The sequence below is a fragment of the Podarcis liolepis genome, assembly GCF_965112155.1.
Source record: "Podarcis liolepis genome assembly, chromosome: 10".
Lineage (NCBI taxonomy): Eukaryota > Metazoa > Chordata > Lepidosauria > Squamata > Lacertidae > Podarcis > Podarcis liolepis.
In genome coordinates, this window is record NC_139562.1 from 27,995,667 (window position 1) to 28,010,073 (window position 14,407).

A 14,407-nucleotide genomic window follows, 5' to 3' on the forward strand; every position below is an offset into this window, starting at 1 on the left:
AGGCCCAACTGGTGCAGTGGTCCAACAGTGAACAAAATATTTTTTGCTATGCAGCAAAAAGAAATTTAATAGCTTTCTCTGGGACATATTGACAAGTAGCTAGCTCAGCATCCTATCTCTCCCATATCAGCCATTTGCATGTTTTAAGGAAGAAGTATTCCTATCCATCACGCTCTCTGCCTCTGGCAAGGATTAGCATCCCTGTTTAACAGGAAGCATGTAGCAGCCCCAGGCACTGAGAACTCCCAACTACTGCCAGCTCCCACATCTTGACTGTTTAACCTCTAGGGCCATACTCAACAAAAACAGAGACTGCTTGGTCCTTAGAAAAGAGTCACCAGTGTTTTTATTTTCTATGAATTTGGCATCCATGTTCCCAGCTGTGGTTATATTGTTTGCCATTGCACCACCCCCTTCCTGAAGATTTCAGAGATGATCTGCAAAGAAAGCATTTCATGTTCATCACTGAAAAACTTCAGGGCTGGCCTCTGTTAATGATGGTGGAATGGGCCATCTCAAGAAACAGGTGGGAAAATGTCATTAAAGTAGTGGTGGGGAACATGTGGGCCTCCAGATGTTCATAGAATCGTAGAGCTGGAAGGCACCCCAAGGGTCATCTAGTTCAACCCCCTGCAATGAAGGAATCTAAACTAAAGCATCCATGGCAGATGGCCACCCAACCCCTGCTTAAAAATCTCCAAGGAAGGAGAGTTCACCACCTCCCAAGGGAGACCATTCCACTGTCAAACAGCTCTTACTGTCAGAAAGTTCTTCCTGGCATTTAGTTGGAATCTCTTTTCTTGTAACTTGAAGCCACTGGTTCAAGTCCTACCCTCTGGAGCAGGGGAAAACCAGTTTGCTTCATCTTGCTGGATAACAAACTCCCATCATCACTGATTCCTGGCCAAGCTGGTTCAGGCTGATGGGACTCCCCATCCCTGCACTACTTTTGTCATGAAGACTGGCATCACTGCAACAGGCTGCCTAAGTATCTTCTAGTTTGGGTGAAGGACGGATGATCCCAAGACCCTCTTTGCCAACACTCCCCTGCTCAAACCCACAACCGCCCAAGCCAAGTGGAAGGGCTTCAGCTTTCCTGAAAAAGGGAAGAACCTTCTCTCTCAGCTCATGAAGAATTATCTACAAAAAAGGGAACGGAGCAATTACTAAAGCTGTCTTTATTACAGATCTACCAAAAAAAAAAGGGGGGGGGGAGATTCCAAACAATGTTTCTCTTCATTTGGTTTATAAACAGCAGCGCACAGGGAGGGGTGTGTGTTGCAGCAGTGGCCAAAGAGAGCTGCATGATTTAAAAGTACACCTGGACAGAGAGGGTGGGAAAGGACGCAGACTGGAGAGATGTAGCAGGGGAACTGGTTTTTCTAAGAAAGTCTGCCACCAACTCTCACGGGCAGCAGCTATTAATTGTACAGGATCTGGACTGGAGCAGGACGAGGGAAGCTTCTCCCCTGTCTTTGTTGGGAGTCTTCCATTTCTTGCCATGGCTATTTGCAAGCAGGCAGCAGGCTCTATTCCTCTTCTCCCAGAGTAACCAGCCTTCCCATCAAGCTCAGAACCATGGCTGTTTGTCCCCACCTCCCAAGGAGAAGGCTGAGCTAGAAGGGTGCAGCCTGTTCCCTCCCAAAACCGGACACTAGCCCAACTTCTCCAAGGCAGTTCCACTGTCCCTCATCTCCTCCCAAGGAACTAGGCTTAAAAACAAAAAGGGGGAAAAGTCCTGGGGCATATTCACACACTTGGCCTGGCTTGCTCAAGGTCCCATAAGTTTCTTGAGGAAGGCTTCCAGCTGATCCTCATCTTTTATCCCTACAAACTTATCCACCACATCGCCGTTCTTCATAGCCAGGACTGTGGGCACCGCTGAAACCTAGGAACAAAGAAGGAAAGATAGAATAATAGCTGTGCTCCACTGACCTGTGAACATCATTTCAGAAGTCAAAGCAAACATTAAAACAAAGGTGGGATGCTGTAAAAAAAAGGTGAATGATTAATGTTTCCTCACATTGGAGAGCTCCTAAGAAATTGAACAGGATCACTTGGATTTGGGGTGGGGTGGGGGTTGTTTTAATTTTAGAAAGATGACTGTCAAAGGCGTACAGCTCCAGCATGGAGTTTGCATTTGGCAGAAAGGAAGTTTCTGGTGGTACTCTGATGATAACAAATGCACTTTCCTGCTTGGAAAACAGAGTAAGGCAGGGATGGCTAACCTATAGCCCCCCAAATATGACTGGACTACAGCTCCCATCAGGCCCAGCAAGAATGGTCTGAGGCAAAGGTCGGGGAAGATGGGAGTTGTAGTCCAACAATATCTGGAGGGCCACAGTTTTCCCCATTCCTGGACTAGAGGGAAGGAAGAAAGTGCCCCAGTGTGAAGCTGCACTGCCAGTTTTCTGAAAAGCAGGCTCTCTGGTAGAGGAAGAGCTGACCAGGATGCACTCTGTGGCTGCTTAAAAGCTCACCATGCAGTTTGTGTAGCTGTGCAGAGGCATGGCATCTGACTGTCACCTCTGACCATGTGGTAAGAACGTGTTACTTCCCCCCACTCCCTGCCCAGTTGCACAGGTTTATAGCTACACAGAACTTATAGTACTGCTGGAGGGTTTATGGTTATAGCTTTCCAGACAGGAAGCTTTTAAGCAGCTCCTCCTTGGCTCCTGATCATCTATTTCTAGCCCACAACTGACATCAAGTTCACATATAGCAATACTCCAGTTCTGCAGATGTCATTGACTGACTTCTTATCCCTAAATGTGGTTTTAACTGTGCCCAAACAAAAGCAGAGAGAAAAATGGATGTGTCCCTCTTTGCGGTGTCAAAGTGGTTGAAGAGTGAATATGACAGACTTACAACATCCAGGATATGTGTGTGTGTGCTTTAGATAGAGGAGGCTCTACATTTGCTTATTTTGTACAATCATTTCTGCCTGTCACAAGGAGGGCACTGAAGCTCTGTCCTCTGGAATCCCACCCCTCTGCCTTCAAAGGGTTGTTCAGAGATTCGCTAGGCGGTTTCAAACCTGAATTTGCATCCAAAGTAACTACAGTGGTACCTCAGGTTACATACGCTTCAGGTTACAGTCTCCGCTGACCCAGAAATAGTACCTCGGGTTAAGAACTTTGCTTCAGGATGAGAACAGAAATCGTGCTCTGGCAGCGCGGCGGCAGCAGGAGGCCTCATTAGCTAAAGTGGTGCTTCAGGCTAAGAACAGTTTCAGGTTCAGAACAGACCTCCGGGAACGAATTAAGTACTTAATCCGAGGTACCACTGTAACATGCTTTATATCAGGGCTGGGGGAACCCATGGCCCTCCAGATGTTGTGGGACTCTCCATCAGTCCCAGGCAGCATGGTCAATGGCCAGGAACGATGATGGGAAATGCAGTTCAACATCTGTTGGGGGGATATCCAACCTCTGCTTTAAACACAGACTGAGGCCTTCAAATTTCTTAAAGGGTCGAGCACAACTACTGAATACACATAGCCCAGCCACCAGTATATTTATTCTAAGAGTGGTGAAGCAGAACACCAGAAGGCCACATTTGTACCATACATTTAAAACACTATGATACTACTTAAACAGTCATGGCTTCCCTGCAAATAATTATGGGAGCTGCCGTTTGTTAAAGGTACTGGGAGGTTATAGGAGGTCTCCTATTCTTCTCCCAGAGTTCCCTGGGAAGAGGGCTTGACTGTTAATCCACTCTAGGAATTGTAGCTCCGTAAAAGGAATACAGGGTCTCTTAACAACTCTCAGAACCCTTAGCAAACTACAGCTCCCAGAATTCCATGGGGGAAGCAGGGACTGTTTAAAGTGGTATTGTAGCTCTCTAAATGTATGGTGTGAATGTAGCTCACGTTTCTGGAGTCATGCTACACTCATGCCCCTCCTGCAAGTTGGCTTATTGATCCATCAGCTTCTTACTGCCCAGTTTTGACTAAGGATTGAGAGGACAGCCAGGGATCAGGCAACAACAGGAAGAGGATCTGCAGGGGCTTGCTAGCTGAGTACCGCAGGGCCCAGTGCTTTAAAACCACAGGCTACCCCCCCCCCCCCACATGTGAGCAAGCCCATTAAAGTAGTCCAGAGACTGACAAGAGAGGAATTTGTAAATATTTCAGAAGGGGCTGACACATTCCACAGCTCCCCTCTGGCGCCCTTATCTGCAGACAGCTCAGCCACTGGGTCGTGTCCTATCCTTATCTTGCCTGCTGTCCATCCCTGGAATGTGCTTTCTCATCAAACAGGCTCCCAGCTGCGCTGCGTCTTGCAGCCATCAGCAATTTGCCACACGCAAAGCCTCCCCAATGGAAAGCCCTGGGAGATCTGGCTTCTCTTTTCCACCAACACTCTGGGCTCAGAAGGCCTGTTTCAGCTGGGCCCCACCCTTTCCCCTCTGCTGGCCAATGCACTGCAGCTCCTTAAGGGTGCCACATCCTATGGTTACTCCAGGATGTGTGTGTGTGTTTTTTTAAAAGAAAAACCTAATGAAGGCTCAACATGCAACAGATTATAGATTATGGTTAATTGATGTTCTTTAGTGCCCTCTAGGGGACAACTATAAAAATTCCTGGGCCCTCAAAACACTCCCAGAAAGCTCCTCTTCATTTTTAGAAAGAGCCAGATGCTTTACTTGTGGGGACATGTGGGATGCAAATAAGCAATAAAAGCACTTTATAGAGTGAGGATCCAGTACCCTGTTCTCCCTGTGCCCAAATTGCAGCCACAAAGCAAGCTGTATATAAAAATGGCTTGCCCTAAGTTACACAGGAAGTCTGGGGCAGAGCAAGGTCTCCTGGGTAGAATGCAAAGAATGTTAACTGCTGAGTCACTCTTCCCGTCCACAGTTTAATACTACAAGGGCTTTTTCTATGCTAGGCATAAATCAATAGGGTGTGGAACATTTAATCGTTCCCCATCCATACCAAGACAGACTCAAAATCTGAATTTAATTCCTGACATGTGAAAAATATATGCTAAGTAAAGGACAGGCAGCTAAGGCCCTCCATTCTTTGAAAACTGGCAAAGACTCCTTAGAAAGCTGTGATTAGGGTTTGAAACTGAATGAAGGTCACAAGAAGATATTAGGCAGGAGGTTTTGAGTATTATGTATGACCTTTATAATTATATGCTTGGCAGTGCAAGAAGAGTGTGTGTGTGTGTGTGTGTGTGTGTGTACACATGAGCATCTACCTACAAAAGTTCGAAGCCTAGATTTCAAGGTAGGGCTGGGAATGTCCTCTGCCTGAAATCCTAGTGAGTTACTGCCAGCCAGTTTAGTAGACAACTTTCACAAAAGTCTAACTTGATATAAGGCAGCTTCCTATCTTCCTATGCTTTTTGGTTCACGGCTGGTAAGTGTTTGCTATTTTAAGAATTTTAGGCAATGTCTTTAAACAAGCAGCAGCTGACCCACTTTCCAGCTCACCCCATACCCCGCGAGGGGTGGGTTTCTTCTACTTCTTCCCCCAAATGCCGCCAGAGGGGCTTCTGAAGGAGCATATTTCCTTGAGGGAAGGGGAGAAGAAACAGAAATAGCTTCTTCGTGCCAAATAGCTGCCTTTTAGGTTTTAATTTTATAATCACTGCTTCTCGCCGTAATAGGTTTATTCAAACTGCTTTCGTTGGGTCCACCTGAAAGGCAGCATATAAAATAATGATTGGTTACAGGTCACGTTGTTGAGGTGGGACATCAGGACTCTGGGCAAAGGAGACCAGAAGTTCTCTTTGTTCATTCCACTCACAGCACCATCTGTAAATCACCCAGCGGCTGTGCGAAGAGAAGGGTCAGCACTGGAACACTATTGACTCAACTGGAACATAACAAGGGATGGTGGCAGCAAGCCAAAGTTAAGAGGTGGTGGGGAAACTGAAAGAGTTCAAGGCAAGGTGGCGGCAGGCTGAGACAGGCCCCTCTTCCTGCCTCTGTGGGAGAAGTTGCATAGCAAGGAGGGGCCCCTGGCCTGAAAGAGGGAGAAAGGACCAACTAAGCAAGAGGAAGAGACATGGGCAGGGCCAGCCCATCCATTTAACAAATGAGGAATTTGTCCCAGGCAATAAACTAGGTCAGCAGGAAATGCCTAGCCATTTCACCAGCAAGCGTTGAAGAAGAAGATGCAGCAACAGCAGCAGGACTTTGGCCCAGGGTGTCCAAATGCCTTCCCTATTTGGGAATCAGGAGAAGGAAGCTCTGGTCAGAACTGAATCCCTTCTGGGAAGAATCCCTGTGAAATTTTTTCGCAGCAGGAAAATACTTCATGGATGGATGCTCCATTGGGACAGCTCCGGAGCCCAGGGCAGGTCAGGGCCTGCGCGAAGGAATGTACAGGCATTCCAAGGCTCACAGAGGGGGTCCCTCCCTCCCTCTCCCTTCCAAAGAATCTGCCGCTGCAGAAAAGTTGTTGTGAAATTTCCAGGCTGAGATGGTGGGCCGCTGTCTTGTAAACAAGAGCAAGGGAGGGAAGACTGATAGGAGCGGGAGATTTACTGCCTATTTGCATGGAATCTGCAGGACTCAAAAAGTCCAGCAGAGTAGAAAATTGTTTAGGATCTTAAGGCCACAAACTAAAAAGAAGCAAAAATCATTTTGCCACATGAAGACGTCTTATACAAAGCACCAGCTTGCTGGACTTCTAGCCCAGCATTGCTTACTTCAGCTAGTAGTAGCTTTCCAGGATCTTAGGTGCCTCAGTGCCTATTAACTGGAAGACTTTTAATCAGAGATACAATATGGGGCTTTATTCCTGAAAAGCGTACACTCTTTCACTAAGCTATGGTCTTGCCTTTAAGTGAGAATGTAGAGGGAAGGCCAAGCATAGCTTTTCTTGTTTTTAAAGTGTCCACCACCAATTTCCACTGCCCCTCTACCCTTCTAAATTTAAGTATCAGACAAAACTCTTCTTATGTCCTAAGCGTCAGAGGAAAGGACCAGCCTTTTGTTTTTTTTCTTTTTTCTTTTTATTGACTTGTATTGTTGAATTCCTTTTTTTATTCTGTTTTTTTATTTTTTTGATGTATTGTAACTTTTTATTGTTTTTTTTTGTAATTGTTAAACTTTTAATAAATATCATTTTTTTTAAAAAAAAGAAAGGACCAGCCTTCTGTAAAGCTCTGCATATTGAATCTGGTAGCTGATATAGAAAGGATTCTGTAAAAAAAGAACAAACCAACTTAAAAAAAAAGAGGGGGAGTTAAGAATAACAGAATTGTAGAGTTGGAAGGGACCACAAGGGTCATCTACCCTCCACAATGGTCCAACCCCCTACAATGAAGAAATCTTTTGCTCAGCAAGCAAACCCAGAACCCTGAGATTAAGAGTCTTGTGCTCTACGGACTGAGCTATCCCAGCTTGTATGAAAAAATAATTTCTAGGCTTACTGTTATCTGGAAATGGGTCTTGGAAATACGGCTTTCTTTTGCAGGGATTGAGCATCTCTGCTTATGATCACCTTGGTTACAAATGCTATTCTTGACTCTCTGCAGTTCTGCCACCTTCTAAAGCCTGCCTTCCAGATGTTATTAAGACTCCAACTCCCATCATCCCAATCACTGGCCATGCTTCCTGGGGCTGTTGGCAGTTGGAGTCCAATGTCCAGGGGGCTAGCCTGGTTCTAAGCCATCTGATGCCTGCCTGCCTCTTGGCATCCTCCATAATGCAGCTACTCTTCCCACACAGTGACCACCAAGACTCGAGTTGGCTGCTCCAGAGTCTCTTCTATCATCACCCAGGGATTCTCTGCCCACAAACAAAGCTTTCTTGCACCACCGGACCTTCATCTCGCTTCTGCCACAGCTCCCCTATTAATTTATTGAATAAATCCATCTTCTGTCACCACTCTCTGGTTTATCTTAGTCAAGACCATGAGTCCCATTGAGCATCCTTTCCCAGCCTGGAGCTCTCCAGATGTTTTGGACAACTGTGCTAGCTGGGGCCGATGGGAGTTGTAGTCCAAAACATCTAGAGGTTGGAAAAGGCAGCTCTTCCTAGGCTCCTAATCAGAACAAATGAAGAGCAAACCAAGTTGTTCTATACAACACATATTCTGTATATTTCTTAGGAGGGTTATGAGCACTTACCTCGTATTCAATGGCTAAGTCTGTGTGGTCGTCGATGTCTACTTTTGCCATCAACACCTTCCCCTTCTGTTTGGCCACTATCTTTTCTAGCCTGGGGCCCAAGATCTTGCAGGGACCGCACCACCTCCAAGGAGAGAAAAGGAATTAAGAGTTCAGTGAGGGAAAAGCAAAGGCAGCAGGAAAAAGGTGAAGCTTTTCAAAACACTCTGAACTCCTCCCCTATTTTCTGGGGTGAGCATGCCTTTAATAGCTGCAGGAGAAACCCCCTTAACTTTAAATATCAAGCCTGATATTGATGCCTGTCTTGCTAAATTAAAGAACAGCATGCATGTGCTGGGCAGGTTTACAGCAGCTTTAACAATTCAAGCGCCAAGAGCTACAAGCAGCACTTTATAGACAGCTTGGGGTGTTTTCCTGCAAGGGACACTCAAAGGTACGTTTGAGCCACGTTCATGCTGTTTGTGCCATAGGGTGAATGTGGGACAGAAAGCAGGAGAACCCCATTTTCACCAAGAGCCCTTAAAAACCCATTATACACTCTAGCCAACACAGGTGGTCTTATATTCCCTTTACAAAGTGGTCTAACATCCGCCAGAGAGAGCCCTAAGGGTTAAACAAGAGTGAGTTTGCACACTGAAGTTGCCATGTGATCATTCTGATTAAGGCATGAACACCACAATGCAGCTTTCTGTAACCTGGTGCCCTCCAGATGTTTTGAACTACAAGCCCCAGCAGCCCTGACCTTGGCTGTGCTGGTTGTGGATGATGGGAGATGTAGTCCACTAATATTTGGAGGTCACCAGGTTGGGAGAAGCTGCTGTAATGTGTCAAACTATATCCTATCACATGCTCAGGGAAGATTGTTTTTAACGCTAGGCTGTTTCCTAAGGACGGGAGTAGAACTCTATAAAGAGAAAAATTGTAGCACATCACCTAAACTGAACCCAGATACTTGTACAGAGGTGTTTTGAAAACATCTTGGAACCCTATCCTTATGCATACAGAAGCCAGAGCCGTAAAAAAGCCCCAGATATACCACTACACGTGGGGATCACACAACAACTATCTGTTTGATCCAGAGCACACTCATTTAGGATCCCACAGCTAGTTCTCAAGCACTGTGCCTTTGGCATAATAGACCCTTGAGTTATCGCCATACAGGACAGATTTCACAGGTGCTGTTTTTTCCTACACCAGTTTTGCACCTGAGCAGAGGAGACTTCATGTATCAAGGTCCCTTGCAAAACATACCGCGACAAATTTTGTACTGAGTCAGAAGTACAATAGTGAATAGATGTCTTTGCACCATTTGGGTTATTAAAAAATGTAAGCATGCATTGTTTTGCTTGGTTTTGTTGAAATCAATAAAAAAATAAAAACAATATTTTGCCCTTTCAAAAAGAAGAGCATGGGATTGTGGGTGTGGGGTGGGGACCCTCCTAATCCTTGATGCAATGACACCTGGACCAAGCTATTCCATGCCACACCTACCTTTGTCCCTTCAGGGCTGTCTGGGACTAACTGCTTTTGAGCTGGCATATTTGGAATGAAGGTACTGAGGAAGTCAGCTAGCTCCCACTGCTTCTGTGGTTGCTAAGCAGCCACCCCCACAGTGGTTCTCATCTCCTTCCTCTCCCCCCCAGATCTGACATGGAAAGTGTCTAGCAAAACAAAAACTCCAATAGCATTTGAGAGCTGCAGGCAGACTCTTGACACAGTTCAACCAAGTTAATTTTTAAGACTGTTTTGATCCGAAAGGTCACGTAGCTACAAAGATGTTTGCAGTCTCTCTTTATTGCTAGGGAATAGCTCTAGCTATATGGCAAACAGCCACCACCTACACAATAAAAGCATAAAATAAAAACCTTTCAGCTTTTGCTATTGACTTGTAACAAACGAACAGGGAGATGCACCCCAGCAGCTGCATATTTTGGTTGCATGTAATTCACATAATTCAAGTAACAGAACAGGGAAGATGCCAAATTACTATTAGTGGGCATGTTGCATGTCACTATCACCCTACAAGCACTTCATAGCTAGAAGGGGACTCAGAGGACTGGACCATCCACACCATTTATCCAAGGTGTGCATTTGTGCACATTGTGGTCTAATACACACATGAACTAGTGATCAGGCAGGAACTGATGCCGACAACTTTAAGCCAAGGAGAAACAAAACCCTCTGCACTCACTGGGCATGGAAATCAATCACCACCGGCTTCTCACTCTTCAGAACTCTGTCTTGGAAGTCATCCCCATCCTGGATGTTAAAGGTGTGCCTGAAGACCAAAGTAGTGGAAAATGTCCTAGTAGTTGCAGGCACAGTAGTGAAGGGGACGGGCAGGCGCCAGGTGAGATTGCAGGGTGCAGCCGAAACCCGGCAGAGAAGCAAAGGTGGCTGTGAACGGAGCGGTCCAGAGAGCTGCTTGGCAGGGATGGAGAGGAATGGCCTGAGGAGGAGCTTTTGGGCCATCTGCAAAATGAAAAACAAAAGCAACACAGCTGGGGGAAAGTCAACAGTGGGGGCACTTGCAGCTTCCTGAACTCTGCTGGTGTATTCCCACCACCAAGACCCCGCAGACCTACCTGTTATTTCACTGTTTCCTTCCCTTTCCAGTCAATTCCAAGGATCCCCATTCATGCCCCTATCTAGTCTCCACTGTTGCCCATACTCCTGCTTCCTAGGTTCCCAAGCTTTTACCTTATCCATGCCCTCCAGAATTTCCGATACACCAATTATATTTACTGCACATACAGCACACACATCAAAGTGTTGGGCTAATGAAGAGTAAAAAAGGGCAGGCCCTACCTGCAGGCTCACCATTTAACCTAAACTACCTTTTGGGTTACAATCTTATCTACTATCTTTACCCTTCAGCTCAGTCTCACTTAAGTACTGTCAGATCACATGTCAGCATGAAGGGCATACGGAAATTATGGTGAATGAAAGAAAAGATCGCCCTTTAACTCTCTGGACAAATATGCAGTCTTTCTTTTTCTTTTTTTAAATGGTATTTATTACTTTTTCAACATTTTCAACACAATACTACAAACAAAAAAGAAAAGAGAAAAAACAATACAAATACAATACAAAAACGCTACATGGACTAACAAAACAAAGCAAAAACCAACAAAAACAATTTGAAAACACCTCAAACATTTTCAATATCTTATATTTCATTCACTTATTTCCTGCGACCTCCTCACACCTCCCTTTTTGTATTCCACTTCTATTAATTGTTTCAGCAATTCCTTTCCATCTTACTCTGTTTTCTATCCTATAATTATCTTAACACATTATTGCCTTATTTTTCCTTTAATTTTCTATTAATCTATTTATACTTAATTCCTTATGACATTTCTACTAAAGCCATATAACTTCATTCCAACATTTTTCTAACATTCCTTAATTTTACAATATTTCTATAAATAGTCTTTAAACTTTTTCCAATCTTCTTCCACCGACTCTTCTCCCTAGTCTCGGATCTTGCCAGTCATTTCCGCCAATTCCATATAGTCCATCAACTTCGTCTGCCAATGTCCAACACTTCAGTGTTTTCATGAAGCAGCCATTCTCTCAACCAGCAAAAAGCAGATGGTTCACAACGAAATTTAAAGGTCTGGCAGGGCAGGTCCACCTCCTTCTTTGGCCAAATATGCAGTCTTTCAAACCAGGGGATGTTTGGGTAGCTCCTCCCAGTGCAGGCTGGTTCATTAGGGCAAATCTCAGTAAACCCTCAGCCAACTTTCTTCCTGCTTACAACCAGTCCAGGGAGTGGTACTGGCTGTCACCTTCCTCCTCCTGGGTCTCAGTCCTTGTAGAATGCAGCAGGCAGGAGGACTGGGCCAAAAAGTACAGTAGTTGGCTCTGCCTGTCATTGGCTCTGGGCTCCCTTCCTTCCATTTTACCAGTCCCATTGTGTACCAGCCATCATTGATACTCCTCAGTCAAATCACACTTTTAAACCTTCCTTTTTTGTTGCTCCTGGCTACTCCAGTCCTATAATTCTAGCCTAGTCCAAGTTGGTGGATACCAGTCTTTTTACTGAATAGTTCTTATTTGCAAGCCATGTCCTCTGATGGCCACGGTGGGCCCAATTATCATATTGGAACATCAACATCTTCCTTTCTGTAGCACACTATTACCACTGTGATTTCGGCTGGGTTTCTCAGTGTGGGAAAATGCTTTACCATTCTGATCCTAACAACCTGTGAGGCACAACTGATTGTGTGATAGGTAAAAAGCAACCTGCCCAACTTCATTTTTGGGTTATGCTTAAAATTCATTACCTGACAACCACAATCCGGCTGCTCAACTAACACTTATATGCACCAACTATGGTACAAACTACTGTAGTACAGCTAGCTCTTCTGAGTGTTCAAAACACTTGACATGTATTCTGGGAAAGCTCAGTCAGTATAGCATAAGACTCTAAATCTCAGGGTTGTGTGTTTGAGCACCACATTGGGGGAAAGATTCCTGCATGCCAGGGGGATGGAGTAGATGACCCTCACGGTCCCTTCCAGCTCTATAATTCTATTACTCATTACTTCAGCAAGCTTCACAACAGTCCTGTAAGATTATTATCCCCACAGCAGCAAGACACTTCCATAGGGGCTAGTAGAATGCAGAAGAGTAGGAGGGCATTTTCACCAATCTCAGATAAACAACAGCTCTAAGCTACCTAATTTCTTGCATCAATAGGCTGGACTAAATGACATATGAGGTCCCTTCCAAAATACTCATAAAGGATGCTATAGGAAAATTGTTATTTTATTTACTGCCTCAAAATACAAGCAGAACACAAACCAAACAAATATGTTTTCTTTAGCACTTTATGAGGTTTGCCTCTTTGGTTGGTTGGTTGGTTTGGCCTAGCACCACCCACCCACCTTGAAACAAATTTTGATTGCATCTGCTTCAAAATGTGTTTTCCTAAAACACATTTACATGCAATAAAGGATGTTTTCTGTAACAAACCACCCTTTTATAAAACATTTTAACTTTCAAAACACCAAAGTTTGCAAAATTTAGTGCAGATGATTAAAAAGATATTTTCTTAAGTAAAGGCAGGCAATGTTGCATTATTCAAATACAATATTAAAACCCAGTATTAGGTAAACATTTGTTGTTGTTTAGTCGTTTAGTCATGCCCGACTCTTCATGACCCCATGGACCAGAGCACGCCAGGCACTCCTGTCTTCCACTGCCTCCCGCAGTTTGGTCAAACTCATTATTGACATGCAGTTGATATTTAACTGCTCAAAATGCATTGAAATATAACAGAAGGATATATATTTCTAACCTTCTGTCCTACCCTGGTTACCCTCCAGTCAGCTTAATTCCTAACCAAGTTTGCCAGCTCCCTGCACCTTTAACTTTGGCACCTATATGCCAAGGGGTGGGGGGAGAGAGCAATTTTCCTGATAGGGCAGGAAAGTGATGAGTTCAATCCGTTACATTCCTGTGCATTTGGTAATCGGGAAGGAGACGGGCGTTTTTCTGAAACTGAGCTGGCAAGGCTGCTTCCATTCCACAGCTTTTATTTTCATTTCTAGAACAGGAAGAACTGAAGCTCGGAATCTAACCCATGGCCTCAAGACTCGCGATCTGAGAAACCCCCTCCGCCGGCCTCAACCAGAGGCTGCGGTTACGGAAGGGTGAGAAAAGCGCACTCTGCACATGTTCAGAGGCAATCTCGTCTGATCTACAAACTGATTGAAATGAAGCCCATCTTATTAGTGCCGCTTAACTAATTGCCACCCTGGGCTCGTTGGTGGAGGCGGGATATAAGTTGAAGTAATATAATAATGGTAACTATCACAAGTAATTCACGTTTCACTTGACCTCCTCCATTTCCTCTACTAGCTCCGGTCCAGCGGAGAAAGTGTTACCCGTGAGTAAACAGGCACAGGCCCCCATCTGCTGTGCAGGCGGGACAACGACCCCCCCCCCCCACGCGCGACCTTCTCCCTTCCACTTTCTCACCTTTCAGCCCCTCTTTACAGTGTCTCGCGGCCGCCACACTGTGGAATCAGACGGGCCGGACTCTCCTGCCAGCCGATTGGAGCGGCCGTGGGAGGAATGTATGCATTCTAGCTGGATGATTGGCTGGCGAAAGGGAAGCTGTTGAGAAACCTGGGACGTGGTTGGGCTAAGGAGGGCGCGTTCGGCCCTCAGAGGAGCGCGTCTTCCGCGCGCTTATTGGTTAAAACGCCGCCGCTCCGAACGCTGGGGAGTCGGAATTTTCACGCAGCCTCGGGTTTGATTGGCTAAAAAGTGCCAGTCGAAAGCAGGAATCTGCGTCAGCGCTG

General features: G+C 45.3%; 1 protein-coding gene across 3 annotated transcripts; it reads right to left on the bottom strand.

Annotated features, from left to right (window-relative positions):
- Positions 1-1,163: 1,163 nt before the first annotated feature.
- TXN2 (thioredoxin 2) lies at positions 1,164-14,226 on the bottom strand. 3 transcript variants are annotated; one of them, XM_083462247.1, is made up of 4 exons: positions 14,082-14,226; positions 10,285-10,565; positions 8,094-8,217; positions 1,164-1,888 (listed from the first exon to the last, which is right to left on the bottom strand). In XM_083462247.1, the coding sequence occupies exons 2-4, from the start codon at positions 10,563-10,565 to the stop codon at positions 1,772-1,774; spliced, it is 522 nt and encodes a 173-aa protein (XP_083318373.1). In that variant the 5' UTR covers positions 14,082-14,226; the 3' UTR covers positions 1,164-1,771. The 3 variants fall into 3 exon arrangements, with proteins under 3 accessions (XP_083318373.1, XP_083318374.1, XP_083318375.1); XM_083462248.1 differs by lacking the exon at positions 14,082-14,226 and adding an exon at positions 13,929-14,061; XM_083462249.1 differs by lacking the exon at positions 14,082-14,226 and adding an exon at positions 13,912-14,039.
- Positions 14,227-14,407: the final 181 nt, after the last annotated feature.

Bases quoted from the DNA above. Each gene is read 5' to 3' on its own strand.
- TXN2 (XM_083462247.1), bottom strand. From the start codon at position 10,565: ATGGCCCAAAAGCTCCTCCTCAGGCCATTCCTCTCCATCCCTGCCAAG. The intron at 8,218-10,284 runs GTGAGTGCAGAG...CTCTCCTTGGAG, and splicing joins GTGATTGATTTCCATGCCCA to GTGGTGCGGTCCCTGCAAGA. The intron at 1,889-8,093 runs GTAAGTGCTCAT...CTTTGTTCCTAG, and splicing joins ACTTAGCCATTGAATACGAG to GTTTCAGCGGTGCCCACAGT.